Below are 18,474 nucleotides of genomic sequence, written 5' to 3'. Positions count from 1 at the left end.
TCACCTATGAAAGAGAGAAATGATTGTTGGCAATATTGTAGATCAGAGAGAGAAAGACCCGGAGACCTCCTATATTTGAGATTACCGGTAAGTGTTTTGCTTTGATAAATGTTAGATCAGATTCAGAGTGGGGTATTTTTGAAGGATACTATCAAAACAGAGAAGTTAGGGTGTCCAAACAGGCTGCAACAAAGGCAAAAGTGAGTCATGGGAAGGAGAGACAATGAGCAAATACTGCAAATTAACCCTATCAACTGTTAAGCAGTTTAGCAAGGTTTAAAAAAGGTTTGGACAAGTGCCTACAAGAAAAGCTCATAAGCTATTAAGATGGACTTGGGCACACCCATTGCTTGTCCTTGTGATAAGCAGCATAAAATCTAGTTTACTCTTTTTGGATCTTGCCAGGTAAAAGATTAATAGAACAAAGACATTGTGTGAATGCTCAGAAGACAATGGAACCTTTAGTCCTCATAATTTGAATTAGAAACATGATTTTTTTTTTTGCATATCATTGTATCATATTGGAACAGGTACAAGTGGATAAAATCAGGGCAATGTTCACAGATGTTTAAGAAAAAAAGAGTACAAAAAATGGATACTTTCATTGTTATCCCTGGAGATTTACAAACAGCCATAGAATGGAAGACTTTTTTTTTAGACTGAACACTGTACTGTTGATATCATGTTGTTACATGGAATTTTTTAAATGTCAGTGTCTTTTCTCTGGTGCAGTCATTTTGTTGCCGGGTTTTTGGAATTCTGGTCATCCCCTGAAGCAGCATTTGGCGAAACAGGGAATCCCTGTTGCGATTTATGGCAACCACAAAAGAAGGAATTTCATTTCAGCTAAGTGTTTAAAAAAATTTTTTTGTATGGACACAATTTTTGATAGTTGAATGGGGAATTATTTGCTGCTGACTGGATATTTTTGGTCAACATATAACCTATTGTGATATTTGGTGAATTTTCATTATTTATGATGTGTGGAGTTTTTTTCTGACCAATGATTAAATTCAGCTTACCTAAATTATTCCATCTTGGTCTGGTAAGTTAAGGTTCCTATTTCATTGGGATCTTTTCTTGCCACAATTTTTATATTTAGGTATTTTAAATTACCCTTTTTCACACTAGAAGTGCATTATATTGAATTATTTGCGACTTTAATTACCTCAGTATTGACTGGATAAATGTCATGTCAGGAAATTTCCTAGATAAAATGATTGCTTCATGAAGCAGCTGGCTCAGGAACAGCTATTTTAGATCTAGTTCTTAATGGAAGTCAGAACTTGATAGGAGAGGTAACAGCAGTGGGTCTGCTTGGCAACAATGAGCATAGCATTGAGGTGAAGACTCTAAAGCACTGGCCTCCAACATGTGGCTCCGAAGTCCTCTATTGTGGCCCTCTGTAAATGTGTTAATTTCAATCTTGCCCACTTGTTATACTAACTGCAAACAATCTCTTAAGTGTGTTACTCAGGTGTCTCGTCTATGGAATTTGCTACTATTGACAATCCAAAACAAAGTGAGTTTGTTTTTTTTTTTTTTTTTACATATGTCCTTGAAGTGTTGTAGAAGCAATATTAATATTAATTTTTAATGCATAATACCCAGTCTGAACAAGCAGGTCAAGGTGGTAAAAAAAACTAGTAGTCTATGTAAGCTTGAAATCTTATGGTGGCCTCAGAGCGCTCTCATATTCATACTGTTACCCTTTACATGAAAAAGGTTAGAGACCACTACAGGAATCTATTGTCACAAAGGTTAGTTGTTTAAATCAGGCAAGGACATTGATATTGTGTGACTATCATTAATTTCAAAAAAAGTTTAAAATTAAACAAAGGTGAACAAACATGAACAGAACCTTCATCATCCAAGTTTCCCCATCCCCACATACAAACTATCCTTACCAACCCTATCCATTCCAACCCCTTCAAAATATCAGGGTACCCGGGATTCCTGTCTCTTGTAACTCCCAAACCCATCTTGAAACATAGCAGATTATAACCCCCTTCCCTTGCTTTCTGTCCTGAAGTGCCTTAGTGGTCTACAGCGTTATATGACTTATTGGGAAATGCAGTACATTACTACATCTTTATGTGTCTCCTAGGAGAGCACATGCCATGAAAATCAGGCTGGATGCAGTGTGCCCCCGGTGTGGCTTCTTGGAGGCGACCCTGGGTCATATCCAGCTATTGTAGTATTTTGGGAACAGGTGATGGCTTTTGTAAAATCTATCTGGAATGTCACTATTCACTTGAACCCTCTGTTTTTGTTTTCCTAGGAAGAAGGGACTTGGTGTCTTTTTTCATTGGTCCCTGTTGGCTGCCCTTAAGTGTATCCTGGGGACCTGGCTGGATTCTACTGCGCCAACTATACATCTCTGGAGAAGTCAGATGCTCATCATCCTTTCTTGGGAGCACAGAGATGTCACAGATCTAGACTCTATGATTGGACTCTGGTTCCAATGCATATGGGAACCCTTTTGGAACACTCTGACCTCTGTGGCGAGGAGCTGGATTCTGAATTGCTGATGGACATTTAGTCTTCAATTTTTCTGTTCTACTTTGGTGTCAAAGAGGATTGTGTGTGTGTGTGGGGGGGGTATGTTTCAGATATTTTCATGAGCACAGATATTTTTCAACAGCACAATGCGCATCAGCCTCAAAGAAAGCAAACAGAATGTTGGGTATTATTAAGAAGGGTATTACAACCAGAACGAAGGAAGTCATCATGCTGCTGTATCGCGTGATGGTGCGCCCGCATCTGGAATAGTGTCCAATATTGGTCGCCATACCTAAAGAAGGAGATACTTGAGAGGGTTCAGAGAAGAGCGACAAGAATGATAAAAGGTATGGAAAACCTTTTATACGCAGACAGGCTAGAAAGGCTGGGGCTCTTCACCCTGGAGAAGCGGAGACTCAGAGGAGACATGATAGAGACTTACAAGATCATGAAGGGCATAGAGAAGGTGGAATGGGACAGATTCTTCAACCTTTTGGGAACTACAAGAACAAGGGGGCACTTGGAGAAATTGAAAGGGGACAGGTTTAGAACCAATGCTAGGAAATTTTTTTTCACTCAGAGGGTGGTAGACAACAGGAATGCGCTTCCGGAGGATGTGATAGGACAGAGTACATTAAGGGGATTCAAAGAGGGATTGGACAAGTTCCTGAAGGATACGGGGATTGAGGGATATAGATAGAGGTAGAGGTAGAGATAGGATTATGGAAGGGTATAGATAGAAGAATAATGGGGAGTGAAAGGTTTTAGACAAAGGATCACTTACAGGTTATGGACCTGATGGGCTGCCGCGGGAGCGGACTGCTGGGCGCGATGGACCCCTGGTCTGATCCAGCAGAGGCAATTTCTTATGTTCTATGTTTTGGTTCTACACTGTGTTTCCATTGCTGTTGTGTTGCTCAATAAAAATTATTTTCCATAACCCCCTTCCATACCCACCCTTACCCCTCCCCAATGACAAATCCTGATATCCCCCACTTGTCTGAGTCAGAATGCCTCCTAGTCCAGCTGGGAGATAAGGAACCAATGTGGCTGCTTGTGGTCTATAGAGCATCTCGCAACAATGTATCATCTGTACAAGTACTGTTGAATCTGGTGACTGAGGTAACCCTGAACTACCCTAGGTTACTGATCATGGGAGACTTTGACCTATACATTGAAACTCCAGACACTATCGCTGCTGCCTTTCTTGATACGAAGGTAGCTCTAGGATTCACTCAAGTGATCAAATTTCCAACCCATGCTAGAGTTGATGTTCTACAAAGGGGCTAAAATCGCTGAATACAAGGCTGGTGGCATCGAGATAACACTCCTTTCATGGTCTGATCATTTTCTAATTAAATTTTCTATTAAGGACTACATTTAAAAAATGGGCCAAATCAAAAATTGGAAAGAAATTCAAGACATGACATGACAAGTCTGATTCTAATAACTTTCTAGAGGCCTTGTCCTACCTCCAAGTGGATGAAAAGATAATGACAGTGTCAGAACAGGTTGATATCTGGAATACAAACTTAATAATGGCATTAGAAAAAAAATAAAAATAGCCCTTCTAAAGAAGATCATACAAATGCTCCCCATGGTTCTTCCCAGAATTAAGGGTCCTTAAATGTCAAGGACTGGAAAGAAACTGGCAAGAATCTCACCTAGATGAAGACAGGTCCAACTGCAAGAAATACATGGCAATGTATCGCCAGGCCTTAACAACAGCCAAAAAACATTTCTCTCTCAGCCAACACCTAAAAAACATTTATCTAAAAACATCGAACAAGCTGCAAATTCTTTTTTTATAGTATAAAAGTTATTATTTAAAAAAAAAAAATACAAAGCCCTCAAAATACATCGGAGATTTAGAAACAATATTATTCAAGATACAATATGCAAAAATAAAAGCCTCATATATACCACGTAACAAAACAAAAAGGAACAACCCTCCCCCTAGCTATTCCAGAAGTCAAAGGCACAATTAGTATATCAAACAGAAATGTTAAATAGCATCATTTCTGTGGCCTTGTATGCCAAGCTAAGCATGAGTCCCAAGTTTTACAGAAAGATACAAACATCCATATTTAAATGCAGTCAATTAAGACATTAAACATATTTAATCTAATTTAGTAAACACCATATCCATTGGTTGGCACTGTAGATTGTTTCTACCACTTAGCCAATAGAAGTTTTGCTGCTAAAAAAAAGCAAGTAGCAAACTTATTTGCTACCTTGGGAATTCCAGAAGGTCTAAAATGTGGTGTCAGGTCAAAAGCGCGCCGGGACAAAGGCGCGCCCAGACAACTGAGCACAGCGTGGAGGCGCGCGCCGCTCAAAATTACTGTTTTTAGGGCTCCGATGGGGGGGCGTGAGGGGGGAAACCCCCCCCCCACTTTACTTAATAGACATTGTGCCGCGTTGTGGGGTTGTAACCCCCCACATTTTACTGAAAACTTCACTTTTTCCCTGTTTTTAGGGAAAAAGTTAAGTTTACAGTAAAATGTGGAGAGTTACAACCCCCCATATCGCCGGCGCGATGTCTATTAAGTAAAGTGGGGGGGGGTTCCCCAACAAAACCCCCCGTTGGAGCCCCTAAAAACAGTAATTTGAGCGGCGTGCGCCTCCGCGCTGCGCTCAATTGTCCGGGCGCGCCTTTGTCTTTCGCGCCGTTGTCTATGAACCCTAAAATGTAGAAGGCAGAAATCTGCTTGCAATGTTTTTTTTAGACAATTTAACAATACTTCCAAAAGGGTTGTACACAAGACAATTCCACCAAATATAGAAAAAGGTTCCTCTTGCTCCACAATTCCTCCAGCAAAGTTTGGAACAGCATGAAAACATTTTGGAAAGTTGAGATGGAGTGAGATAACACTCCATTAAGGAAGAAGCTAAAGATACTTTAAACAAATGCTTACATGTTTGCGAGCACTGGGGTACAGTGTATGTATGATCAAGATATCTCTCCCAACAAGAGGTATAACACATTACATATATAGATTCACCCTCCAATCACTCTTGACACCCCCTAGCTGTTACCCAGCCAAATCCAACCTAAACAGAATAAAGTTAAAATTAAAAATATAATTAAACAGCTCAAATGCTATGCCTTAAACTTATGGTAATCTTACCCATCATGTGCTTTCTTATCAGTCATCATCAACCATGGCAGATATGCTGACCCAAGAAACTACCCTCAGAAAATACCCTCCCAACACAGCTCCCACAACCTAAGTTCAATCCCCACTTCCTCGTACATCCCCACAACAAAAAAACCTATCTAATGCCCTCATAAATACCAGATTAGTAAATAACAATGACATCATACTAAATGACTTCCTCACAGATAAAAACTGGGACAAATTCCTGATTACTGAAATCTGGCTTAAAGACAATGCTGGAGTTACACTAGGTATGATAGATACATCCCTCAGGCTATCAAGCCTTAGCATGCTCCCAAACACCCAAAAAAGGAGGAAGAGTAGCAGCCATTACCTGCCCATGACCAATAGATTACAAAGAGATGTACATTGGTACTAGTTCCCAGTATGTGTCACATTAGGATTGAAAAACATTGCACTGTTAAGTAAAACTATAGCAGATTGTAACCCATAAACTCTATATTATGTTTATTGGTATTAGACCCCTAGTTTGTATCAAGTTAGGATATAACCTTATTGCAAACTTGTACTGTATGTCAAATTGAAGCCTGTCAACTGTATATTATGTATGTTTAACATGTAACCCATTCTGAGCTCTTTGGGGACAAAATTAAAAAATAAATTTATATTGATATGTTGAGTAATATATGTACAGCTTCTTGAGTTTTTTTTTTTTTTTTTGGAGGTCGAGGAACAGCAGAGCTTTCACACTTCATAGGACAATGAATCCTCTCAGTAGTATAGAATGTGGAGGCGTGCACGGAGGAAGAATGTGAAAGTGCTTGATCCGGCAGAAGAGCCATTGGTAACAAGAAAGTAACGTTTATGATAAAATGGTTAAAAGTAAATAGTTCACAGTTGAGACGGCTAAGTAACTTTTGGGGAACAGTGCTTAGTAGAATGCTTTGTAGTGAAAGTTTTGGAGGACGTCAATGGTATAGTGGAGCATTGGTCATAGCCTGTAGAAGAATGCCCCAGCAGTAGGAAAATCGACTAGTTTGAGGTTTTCCTGCTGAGATGAGGAAAGAGTAGATCCACTGTGTTTATGTTGATGAAAAGTTTGAGTGGCTTCTTCTACTTTAGCACTAAACAGCTTTTCACCTAACAGGGTATGTTGGCTAGAAGATCCTGGACAATCGGATCAAGTCCAAAATGTGCAGTCATGATTAATGTCGCATTGCTATGGACAATGCTGAAGCCCTTGATGTTAAACCAAATGCATCAAAGACTGATCTGGTCATGTATGTTCTAGGCTGCATAAAGTCTTGGGTGAGTTGTTGAAAATCTGGAAGATGATCTGCCGGGATACATTGCTAAAATTGAGTAAAATGTTGCACCAGCTGTTAAAAATAAACATCATATAAAAATTATAGTGAGCATGGCATTTTTAAAGAGATAGCCAAACCTGTCTAAGGTGTGCCCCTCTCTACCCAGTGGTTCATGGGCTTCTGATCTGGAACAGGAAGTTTTTTAAAGCACAGATCCCATGAGGAGGGACTGGAGCTGAAGATGAGGCTGATGAAATCCAGGACAGGATTGATTCACAGAGTGTAATGGACTCTCCCAATTTTTAAACATAGTGTCCTGTAAAAGAGTATGAAATGGAAGTTTGAAGAGGGCTCTAGGCACTTCATCAAAATCTAGAGCATCAAATAAGGCAGCTCTTGAATTAGAGTCAGATTCTAGGTTGACTGGAAGAGCTTGGCCCATCTGTTTAATAAGTGCCATAAAGGTTAAATTGTCTGGTGGAAATCTCCTTCTGGGAAGTGGCAGAAAAGGATCTGAAGGAATCCCATAAGATTCTGGGGCCATAACTAGTTATTTAATTTGTTTTCTATCCCATCTTCCCTAAAGAGCCTAGGCCAGGTTACAAGTCAATATATACAACTTTGATTCAGACTCAGTATGCATTAACAGATGGAAGTCCATATGGTTAATCCTTGAAGACTTACAAAGAGAGAATGGAGTCTGGCGCCATGAAACGTGATGAGTATGATGCTTGTTGGAGCGTTTAGAAGAATTTGTAGTAGTTCCACGGTACTGGTTGGTCGATGTAGACATGGAGCTTCAGTGCCAAGAATGCAGAGATCTCGACTGTTGATGAGGAGAATGAGATCTGGAACCATGAGGTCTCGAAAAACCCTGTTCAGGCTGGGCCGGTACCAAAGAAGTCAGAGGCTGTAATGATGGATGAGACTGTAGTATGACAGCCGGCTCCTTTTGATGCAACACCTAACGTTGGTCCGGTACAGATGGAGCTGGTACCATGTTTAGAGCAATCGGTGCAGAAGGCGCAGCAGGATGTCAAGGCAATGGTGACCTTGCGGAAGAGGCACATATCAGATGTGACACAGCCTAAACTGATGGGGAGCACTGCTTGCATTGACGTTTTGACTACATTAACTTACTTGATGCTCGTGTAGTCAGCGGCACATGGTGTGAAGGGGAAGAATGCTGTTCAGCTTGTTTCTCCATGGCGGTACCAAGTCCGATGTCAAGGGCTGCGTCAATGCTGATGTCACTACCAACGGTACTGGCAGACTAGTAGAATCCAACGTGGAAGATGCTGGCATTGAGGAAATTCCAAAAAGCTTTTTCTGTTGGATCCGAAGAGCCTTTAGAGAATGTGATAGTGTGAGACAGTGTGTACAAGAGTCCACTCGATGGTCAGAGCCAAGTCACTAAAGGCATTACTTGTGTGGATCAGTGACCGAAATGGTCCTGTTGCATCAACTGTACCTCTTAAAACCGCTAGAAGGCTTTGACATTGAAGGAAAAACAGTTAAAGTGATGCTACACTTTTGGACCATCTGTACTGGGCTCTGTGGAAGACGTCACCCATCTGTGAGAATATGCTGCCTGCTTGTCCTAGGATAATTTCTATTATATTACACACTGTACATTACAAATTAAGAATTACATATAAACATTTAAAAAGGATTTAAAACATTTTTTGGGAGGCCAACACCTACTTCCCCAGGTCAAGACAATAAGCTGTCCTAATCTGAGAATGAAGATTTTGGTCTCTGACAGTTGGTCAAAAATGTATTAAAAATTAGTCCAATGACAAGATATCATCTTAATTCTATTCTATTTATGTTTATTATCTTTATAAATATGGGTACCACACACCACACTACTTTATCCTGAATTAAAAATGATTGCCATTTACTTCTCTGGTTTCTGCTTTTCTCCATAAGTCTCTTGCCAGGATTTTTCTTTCGGCTTTCTTCAATTTAGTTTTCTACCTCTAATTCCAAATTTAACTCATTCTTACTATCTAGTCTTCAAGTTCCTTCTTTTTTATGGTCTACCAGTAGCTTTCCATCCCTTTACCTTTCCCTGGGCCTTCTATTTTACTTACCCTTATTCCCAGTCTTTCACTGACTCTGCCCTCTTTCTCTCCTCCTTCTATACAGTATTTGCCCACTATATGCCTTTTCTTTCCCCTTACATCATTATCTCCCAGTCTTTCCCCCCAAATATCTGCTCATTTCTCTCTCCTCTTCCAATGAGCATCTGCCTCCTCTCTCCCCCTTTTCTATCCAGTGTCTACACACTCTCTTCCCTTCCATCAGTATCTCCCACCTGTCTCTGTTCCCCATTCATACAGTCTGCCCCCTCTCTCTTTCACTTCCCCCTTCCATCATCTCCCTCCTCTTCCAGCCAGGCTTCTGTCTCCCTCCTTTTATACAGCTTATCCCACCCTCCCCCTTTCATCCATCATCTCTCCCCTTCCTTTTGTCTGCCCCCTTTCTCTTGTAGTATGTCCTTGTGTTTGCCCCTTTTCTCCCTTTCCATCGGTATATTATTGTGTATCCCTACTCTCTCCCTTTCCATCCAGCGTCTTCCTTTCACTCTCCTCCTCTCCCCTTTCCTCCTGATTCTTCTCCACAGCCACACACCAAGAGCAGAATTTCTCTTCCTCCAACCACCCCCTCTAGTCATTGATGCTACTTCTTTAAACGAGCAGCAGAGGCAGCAAAACAGCCTCCCTCACTCTCGTAAAGGGACACACTTTTGATGACTTCTTCCAGTTCCAGGGCAGATCCGGCAGTTGAGCAGACAGAGCTGTGAAGCAGTGCTGTGCTAGTTACTGTAAAAAAAGTAACTAGATACTACTATTACTACTACTACTACTGTTACTAGTTACATGGGATAAAAAGTAACTACTGTGTTTCCCCGAAAATAAGCCCTAGCATGACTTTCGGGGTAGGTCTTAATATAAGCCCTACCCCAAAAATAAGCCCTAGTAAATGCAGCTTCCCCCCGTCGCCACCCTGCGTGCAGCCAAACCCCCGCTGACCTTCCCAAGTTTGAATATCCAACTATACTTTGCGCCTTTTTTGGGCTCACGCTGCTCGGTTGTATGCCACTCACTTCTCTTGGTGGTGGTGGCAACAGCAAATATTGGCGAGAGGTGAATGAGACACATGTAGCGTGGGGAAGCAGAGTTCCGGATTTTTAAACTGAACTAAGTGTGGGAGAAAGCGCAACAGTGGACCTCTACCCTGATTCAGAATCAAAACACTGGCTGTGTCAGCAGTGGTCTGGTGGAGCAGTTGTTCAAGCTTACAAATTGAGTTTAGTTTTTGGATGAAATATTGATCTGGTTTTTGAAGTTTTTAAAAGAGAAAAAGTTTTGTTAAAAATGTATGGGAGACCAATGATACAGGTGACTATGAGTTGGCTTCTTTCAAGCACTCTTTATCCCCGATTTATGCTGTGAGGTTTATGTAAACATTGCTGGATCCTTTTGCTTTTGTTTTGAATGAGATATGCTTTGTGCTGGGGGTTTTTTTGTTAGTTGCTGCAGAGGGAAGCCAAAAGGGAATGGGTGAGAGGGGAGGAAAGATGCTGCACATGTGGGGGAGAGAAAGGAAAGAGGAAGAATTGGGGTAGAGGAGAGGAAGAGAGATATGATTATTGTACCCCAAAAATAAGATGGTAGTTACTGATTTCAGTTACTCTTCACTAAATGTAAATAATTACTTTACTAGTTACTAAAAAAAATTAACTGGGTAGTTAATAGTTACTGTGTTTATTAATTACACTGAACAACAACATTTTTGCTTCTTCAACACTTTCAGGTGTATCTTACAGATTTTTTGGCTGCTGATCACGAAAATCATGTTTAAAATTACATATCACATACCGTTTTAATAAAAAAGTACATTTTTACAATTTCTTGCTATATTTTCAGGCTAATGCAATTAATAATTAATAACTGATGCCAAGATTAAGGAAGGCATTTTTGTCGGTCCACAGATCAGACACGTCATCAATGAATATAGATTTGAAGATCTGTTAGTCGGGCCAGAGAAAATCACCTGGAAAGAATTCAAGGATGTCATTGAGAATTTTCTTGGCAGTTACAGAGCACCAAACTATATTCAACTGGTTGACAAACTACTTAGAACATACAAAGCCATGAAGTGCAACATGTCGCTGAAGATTCACTTTCTACATTCACACTTGGATTTTTTTCCCTGCTTGGTGCAGTCAGCGGCGAACAGGGCGAAAGGTTTCACCAGGACATTTCTACTATGGAAAAAAGATATCAGGGCAACTGGAATCTATCAATACTGGCTGACTTTTGTTGGACACTGCAATGAGATGCACCGGACACTGAATACAAATGAAAATCAGCAGGAAAACACTTTTAGCCATGGCAAACTATCACAGAATATCAGAAACTTTGTGCATTAAAGCATGTTATAGTCAATTCACGATATCATCGTGTGTCTCAAAATTCCTATGTGATACAGTCAGTGGGAAATTATATTTGTGTTTATTTTGAAGGGGTCTATTATAATCACCAGTTTGTTTTAAGGAAGCAAAACTTTTGGAAAAATTTCTTGTCCAGTGTTATAAACTATATGAACATTATGAGTACTTTATTTTCAAATGAGTTTCATATTGGCTCTGAGCATTAAAAGCATTTCAAAATGCTCGCCAGTTAAACTGTTCCTGTGTGGAGTAAGTATCTGTCCACCGATGCTGAAGAGTCTCTCCACTGGTACGCTTGATGGAAGGCTCGTATTCTTCAGAATAAACAGTTCCTTCACAGTTCGATAGCGCTGAAGACTGGATATATCACGTGCAGCATCATTCAAGAAGAGGTCTAGTTCTGACGGCACAGCGTTGTCCCCTTTATTTGATTCATAGAAGCCGAAGAAGCTGGTGTCTTCACTGGAAGTTGGTGCTGCATTAGGAATTGTGTTTGCAGCGTCAGCCTGAGCCTGCATTGTTTGCATAAGCAAGTATATGGCACTAGCTCTGGCAGTATCTGACTAGATCCAGTGCAGCTTGAATTGTAGATTTATTTATTTAAAAATTTATATACCGTATATTACCTATACGGTTTCCATAGTAACAAGCATAAAATGTTAAACATACATAATTCAGTTGTTAAAAAAACAACACTCTTAAAAATGGTCAGTAAACACCAGAAATCTTCAAATCCAGTTGCTACTATCCATTCATAGCTTCAAGTGGACCAAAGCACTTAATGATTCCATTCATTACAGCATCAAGTGGGATGGCAAATTTGAGTGAAGGCCTGATGGAGGTAAGATGTGCACACATTTCTGCAATAGCTGATTAGCTCAAGCCTTTACCATCTATAAAATAGGTGGCAGTAAGGGCTTATAAACTAATATTTTTTAATGGGCATGTACTGACGACAAAATTAGCAAGTAGTAATAATTTGGAAAATAGAAATTTGGCTATTTTCTGGCTGTGCTACAAATAGCAAGGGAAAGACCTGAGTAAGGGTGTGCTAAGGCCACTAAATAAAAAAGATGTCTACTGTAAAAAGATGAAGTATGCAGCGACCTCAATAATCACACAAATTCTGCAAATCAACTATTCTTTTAAATGTAAAAAGGTACCAAAGGAAAAAATTAACTATAACAAATACAATACAAAAGTATTTTAAGGGTAAGTTATGAAAAACTAATATTATGGTAAATTTGGGACCTTACAAAAATACCATGCATAATAAAGAACCTTTAAAATTGGAAATTTCAAATACTCATTGTTACCTGGTTCTTACATCTAATTTGCATCTGTTGATTATGCAGGATAATTCAAACAGAATTGGGAACCAGCCTCTCACCCATACTCGGTCTTCAGGGGCTACATTCATATCATCACTTGTATATTCTTTGAAGGCCTTTAAAGTACAAAAAATAATAATTTACTAAGGACAAGCATAGCAGTTTTTTTTATTTCTTATGATTCTGTACTAGCAAAACAGAATACAGAAACATATTATGACATGAATGCCTTCATAGCTCAGGAATTATTGATACATGCTACAGCAGGGGTGCCCATACTTTTTTTGGCTTGTGAGCAACTTTTAAGATGACCAAGTCAAAATGATCTACCAACAATAAAATTTTAAAAAACACAAAGCACACTATATGCAGTGAAAATGCTAATTATAATTTATATTCGGGGATTTTTTTTCAAAAAGGTCAAGGCATATGACTTTAAAATATGCAATGTCACCTCAGTAAAAACTATACAAAAATAGACAAATATAAACCTCTCCTTTTACTAAACTACGATAGCAGTTTTTAGCCAGGTCCTGCTCCTTTATGCGCTCCTTCAGGCAGCTCCTTCATTTACTACAAACTTCACGTTCTTACCCTCTCTCTACGTCATTCTCGTTGGCTCTCCCTTCCCCCTATAGATTGTTTTATTTCATCTTCACCTTATACTTCTTTTTTCTCCTGAACTTTCATAGCTCAGTACTTGATTTCTATAGTTTTCCATCCATTACCCCAAATTCCATGTCGTTCATCCCAACTATCTGGGGCCGTCGCCATAACAAACCCATAACTTACAAGCATCAACCCAAACCTCATTTAAGGCAACTTATTTCCGTCCCACTTCATCCCCCTTCCAATCCCTGCTTTAACCAACCCCACCACCCCCTGACAATTAATTTTGGCCTCATAAATGTTCGTTCTATAAAAAACAAACATCACCTAATCCACGATATTATTACACAACACAAGCTTCATATCTTATGTCTTACAGAAATCTGGCTAACTCTGGGAGATGATGCTTACATTACTCAGGCCTGTCCACCTAATTATAAAACATTTTTTCAACCCCGTTCCAATAAAAAGGGAGGTGGACTAGCAATTATATATCATGCCTCAATTCCACTCCAGGTCAATACTTCCACCTCCTTTTCTCATTTTCCTATTGAATCTCTCCAATTCTCAACCAAACTCTTCTCCTCTCTTAATTTTCTCCTTATCTATGCACCTCCGCCAATAACTAAAACTTCTCTCTCATCTCTTATCTCCACTATAACCGAATTTAATATTGCATACCCTGAGTCTATAATTCTTGGAGACTTTAATATTCATTTCAACTCCCCTAATCACTATAACACTTCCGAACTCTTAACTCTAATTGCTGATTTATCACTGTCTCCTCTCATTCATACGCCCACACATACTGCAGGAAATATTCTAGACATGATCTTATGCCCAACCACAATGACTGATTCTCTCTATAATTTTGATTTCATTCTAGTACCATGGTCAGATCACACCTTAATCACCTGGCAATCTAACATAACAACCCATTCAAATATCATCAAACCGATAAACAATTCTTTTATCAACCGTAATTTAAATACTATAACTCTTCCTGCTATTCAATCCTCCTTTGACTTAAATCTCCATAATTTTTCTTCACTATCTATCACAGAACAATTCTCTAATTGGGAAACTGCTACAAAATCCCTACTAGACTCACTAGCTCCTAAATCTGTCAAACAAAAAAATAAACCAACTCTCAACTCTACATCCAAGAAACACCAACCCTGGTTTAACGAAAACCTGATTCTCCTCCGTCGACAGGTACGGTCAGCTGAAAACAAATGGAGAAAACACCATTATAATAGTGACCTTTTGTCATACAAAGATAAAGCTACACATTACAAAAAAATCATCCAACAAACAAAAAAAGACTATTATTCAAACCTTATCTCCACCACTAGTAACTCATCCACTCTTTTTAGTATTGCACAATCTCTTTCTAAATACTCAAAAAAAAAACTCCCCCCTCCAGATTCTTCTCTACCATCTGCTAAGGAACTATCCCTCTTCTTTGACAACAAAGTCACTACTATCCGAACTCACCTTGGACCTTCTCCTCCAGCTTTTTCGCCTCCTACTAATAATGATTTAACTTTCTTACCTCTCAGCTCCTTCTCTACTTTCAAACTACCGTCCTTAACTCAACTATCTTCTATTTTACAATCTATAAATTCCTCCAACAACTCTATTGAAAGTTTCCCCCCATCTCTTCTCAAAAAATTCTTTTCCTTCTTTAGTCCCTATATAAGGGAAATGATTTCCAAATCTTTTACTGACTGCTGCGTCCCTTCTACATGGAAATCAGCTCTAGTTTTCCCTAAACTTAAACAACACAACTCCGATCCCTCTATACCAAATAACTACCGCCCCATAGCGAATTTGCCATTTATCTCCAAAATTGCTGAAAAAATTATCCATTCTCAATTATCAGAATTTTTTGATCATACACATGCATTACATCCTTATCAGACTGGTTTTCGAACTTCACATTCCACAGAGTTATCATTACTTGGTTTAATTACAACTATACAATACTCTCACGATCACTTAAAATCTGTAATATTAATTTCCCTAGATTTATCAGCAGCCTTTGACACTATCGATCATTCTCTCCTCTTATCTAGATTAGCTGAATGCAACATTACAGGTCATGCTCTCAAATGGTTTACATCCTATTTTCATCAACGTAGCTTTACAGTTCACGCTAAAAATCAAACTTCTTCTCCGATAACTCAAACTTTTGGAGTTCCTCAAGGCTCTATTTTGTCACCATTACTGTTCAATATCTTTCTCTCCCCTCTCCTTTCTCTCGCCCAATCACTGGGATTTTCAATTTTCGCCTATGCCGACGATATACAGTTACTCTTCCCGATAAACACTTCAAACCCATTAGAAATAAAAGATCTAAATACTAAACTAGATATTATAAGTGATTGGCTTTTTTCTAACAAACTTTCACTAAACATTGATAAATCTTGTGGTATTCTGCTCCCTATCAAAAAATCTGAAACTTTACCTGGAACTATTTATATCAAATCCACACCTTTAGCAATGGATACTAAAGTAAAACTATTAGGAGTAATTATCGACCAAGATCTTTCCTTTCATGACCACGTAAGCTCAATAGTAAAAACCTGTTTCTTTAAATTACGCATTATCCGTTCACTTAGTTCTATTCTAAATAATGATTCAATTAACATCCTCATTCATTCCCTAGTCATTTCACATTTGGATTACTGTAACTCTTTGTTAAATGGATTACCTCAAAAAGAACTTCGACGGTTGCAACTAATTCAAAATACAGCAATAAAACTAGTCTACAAAATAGGTAAATATGAACATGTCACCCCTCTTCTCAAAGAATCACATTGGCTCCCAGTCACACATCGCATAACCTACAAAATCTTACTGCTTATCTTCAAAATCAAACAATCTCACTTACCTTTATTTCTCGATAAATTATTAATTCCCAAAAGTTCTCCCCGATCCTTACGATCCACCGATCAAAAACTTCTTTTTGTTCCGTCCCTAAAAGAGTCCTACTATACCAGGAAAACTAACTTTTCTATTACTGCCCCAACCTTATGGAATTCTCTCCCTCAATTTCTCCGTGATGAAATTCAGCTACAAAAATTCAAAACCAGTCTTAAAACTTTCCTATTCCAAGATGCCTTTACCAAATCCTAATCCTTACTTCTTCTATTAATCTTTCAACACTCTCTCGATTCTTATTTTCTTCATTAGGGCATCTCATAACATCACGCACAACTACCCTTCATGTTCTTTCCCTTCCCACTATATCATTTCTTCTAATATCATGTAACTTTTCCCCTCCTCCCCATCTATCCTCACGATCGTGTTTGTCTGTATATGTTTAATATGTTTCCCCTATACTCTTTAATACACTATTAACTCGTTCCTACTCTTCTATTTTAAATTTTTATTGTTAACCGGTCAGATATTTACTTTATGATCGGGATATGAAAAACTAATAAACTTGAAACTTGAAACTTGAAACTAGCGCAGGGTGCTATGCTGAATGCACTGTGCTAGTCCCGACACTCATAGGCTCCCTGCACTTAAAATCGCTATTTCGGTTTAGTAAAAGGGGGCCATAGTGCAAAATATAGACAGAAGATATAAATTCTCAAAACGGACACATTTTGATCACTAAATTGAAAATAAAATAATTTTTCCTACCTTTGTTGTCTGGTGATTTCATGAGTCTCTGGTTGCACTTCCTTCTGACTGTGCACCCAATATTTCTTCTCTTCTTTCTGCCTCCTGCAAGCTTCTTCTCTTCCAGACCTCATGCCATTCCCCAAACATCTTTCTCTGTCCCTCCATGAGTCCAACTTTTTTTTTCCCTGCACTCTCCTGCCCCCCTCCCCTTTCTTTCTCTCTCTCTCTGCCCCCCTTTTTTCTGTCTCTCTCCCTGCCCCTGCAGGCAGAACAACAGCCGGATCAGGCAGAGGCGAAGACACACCCGAAGACACCATGCCGCACAAAAACGTCATAGGGGGAAAGGAAATTGCTCAGAACGCAGCTAAATTTGTGCAATCCTGGCATGAAGTCCCAAGGACTCCATTCCATCAGTTTTCCAGACAAAAATCAAAGTTTTGAAGAAGCAGGGAGAAGAAAAAAAAAATAGTTAAAAATCAAAGATGGCCGACACCAAAACCACAATATTTTTCAACTTCCCAAAGTCCAAAAATGGCAATTTTAGGATTTTTCGGGAGGGGGGAACACAGAGAACATGCAGAAACTTAGAAAACTCCACTTTTTAAACTTTTCCCGACATCTCTCACAAGCTGTCAGCTGTGACCTGATACACTGGAATCCACCTGCTTACAGCTCTGACTTGATAGCTGTATACGAATTCCCTGCCACAATGCTGGGAATGCTCTCACAAAGCTGATCTTCGGGCTGCCGGTCAGAATCCACTGTCTGACTATGTCTCAACCCCAGTGGACCACTGGATGTGCACTAGGATTGTCAGCAGTGCGAAATCGCAGCAGGCATACTGCGAAACACCGCTGAGCCGCCTAAGTGTGCCTAACAGTCTGCGCTCGACCCCTGCTTGAAAGGGGTCCAAAGAAAACTATGCAGACTGGCTAACAGGTACCCAAAATGGGATTGGCCTGTCAGCTACAGATGAAATCTGTGAATTCTCAAGAAGGCAGAGCTTCAAATGCAAAATTACCTAAAAAGGGGACAACATTATATCAAATTTAAAACAATAAAATAGGGAGAGCAGAACACACACAGCTGAAGATATGTTCACAGAAGGAAAGACTGTAGAGGGTGCTAAACCTATCAGTGAAGTACTTCAGAGGCACAGTGAAAAATCCGGAGTGAATTCCTTTTTTAGAGCATGTGAGTATGAGGAAATAACCCCTATTGTCTAGAACAGTATTCTTCAACCTTTTTACACCTATGGACCGGCGGAAATAAAAGAATTATTTTGTGGACCGGCAAACTACTAAAACTGAAATTTAAAAAAAAAACCCCACTCATTTTCACCCCGTCTCCGCAAGCTCGGTCCCCACAAACCATCTGATCCCATCTGCGCAAGCCTCAGTTATGATTTTATATTGAACGTAATTTTATTAAAGTATTAAAAAAAAAAAAATTCTATACAATTGTCATTTTATAAATACAAATATACAGAGCAAGGATCAACAAAA

The 18,474-nt window shown here is 39.3% G+C and overlaps 1 protein-coding gene across 1 annotated transcript in view; it reads right to left on the bottom strand.

Annotated features, from left to right (window-relative positions):
• The window catches only part of ARFGEF1 (ADP ribosylation factor guanine nucleotide exchange factor 1), a 382,919-nt gene that overhangs the window by 71,367 nt on the left and 293,078 nt on the right, over nucleotides 1-18,474 (bottom strand). The window contains exon 29 of the mRNA XM_033933351.1: nucleotides 12,710-12,840. Coding sequence (XP_033789242.1) covers nucleotides 12,710-12,840 — 131 coding nt within the window. The remainder of the gene's footprint in view (nucleotides 1-12,709; nucleotides 12,841-18,474) is intronic.

Source organism: Geotrypetes seraphini, chromosome 2, assembly GCF_902459505.1.
Source record: "Geotrypetes seraphini chromosome 2, aGeoSer1.1, whole genome shotgun sequence".
Classification (NCBI taxonomy): domain Eukaryota; kingdom Metazoa; phylum Chordata; class Amphibia; order Gymnophiona; family Dermophiidae; genus Geotrypetes; species Geotrypetes seraphini.
Note: the sequence above shows the minus strand (reverse complement) of the source record. Positions and strands in the feature narration are given on the sequence as shown.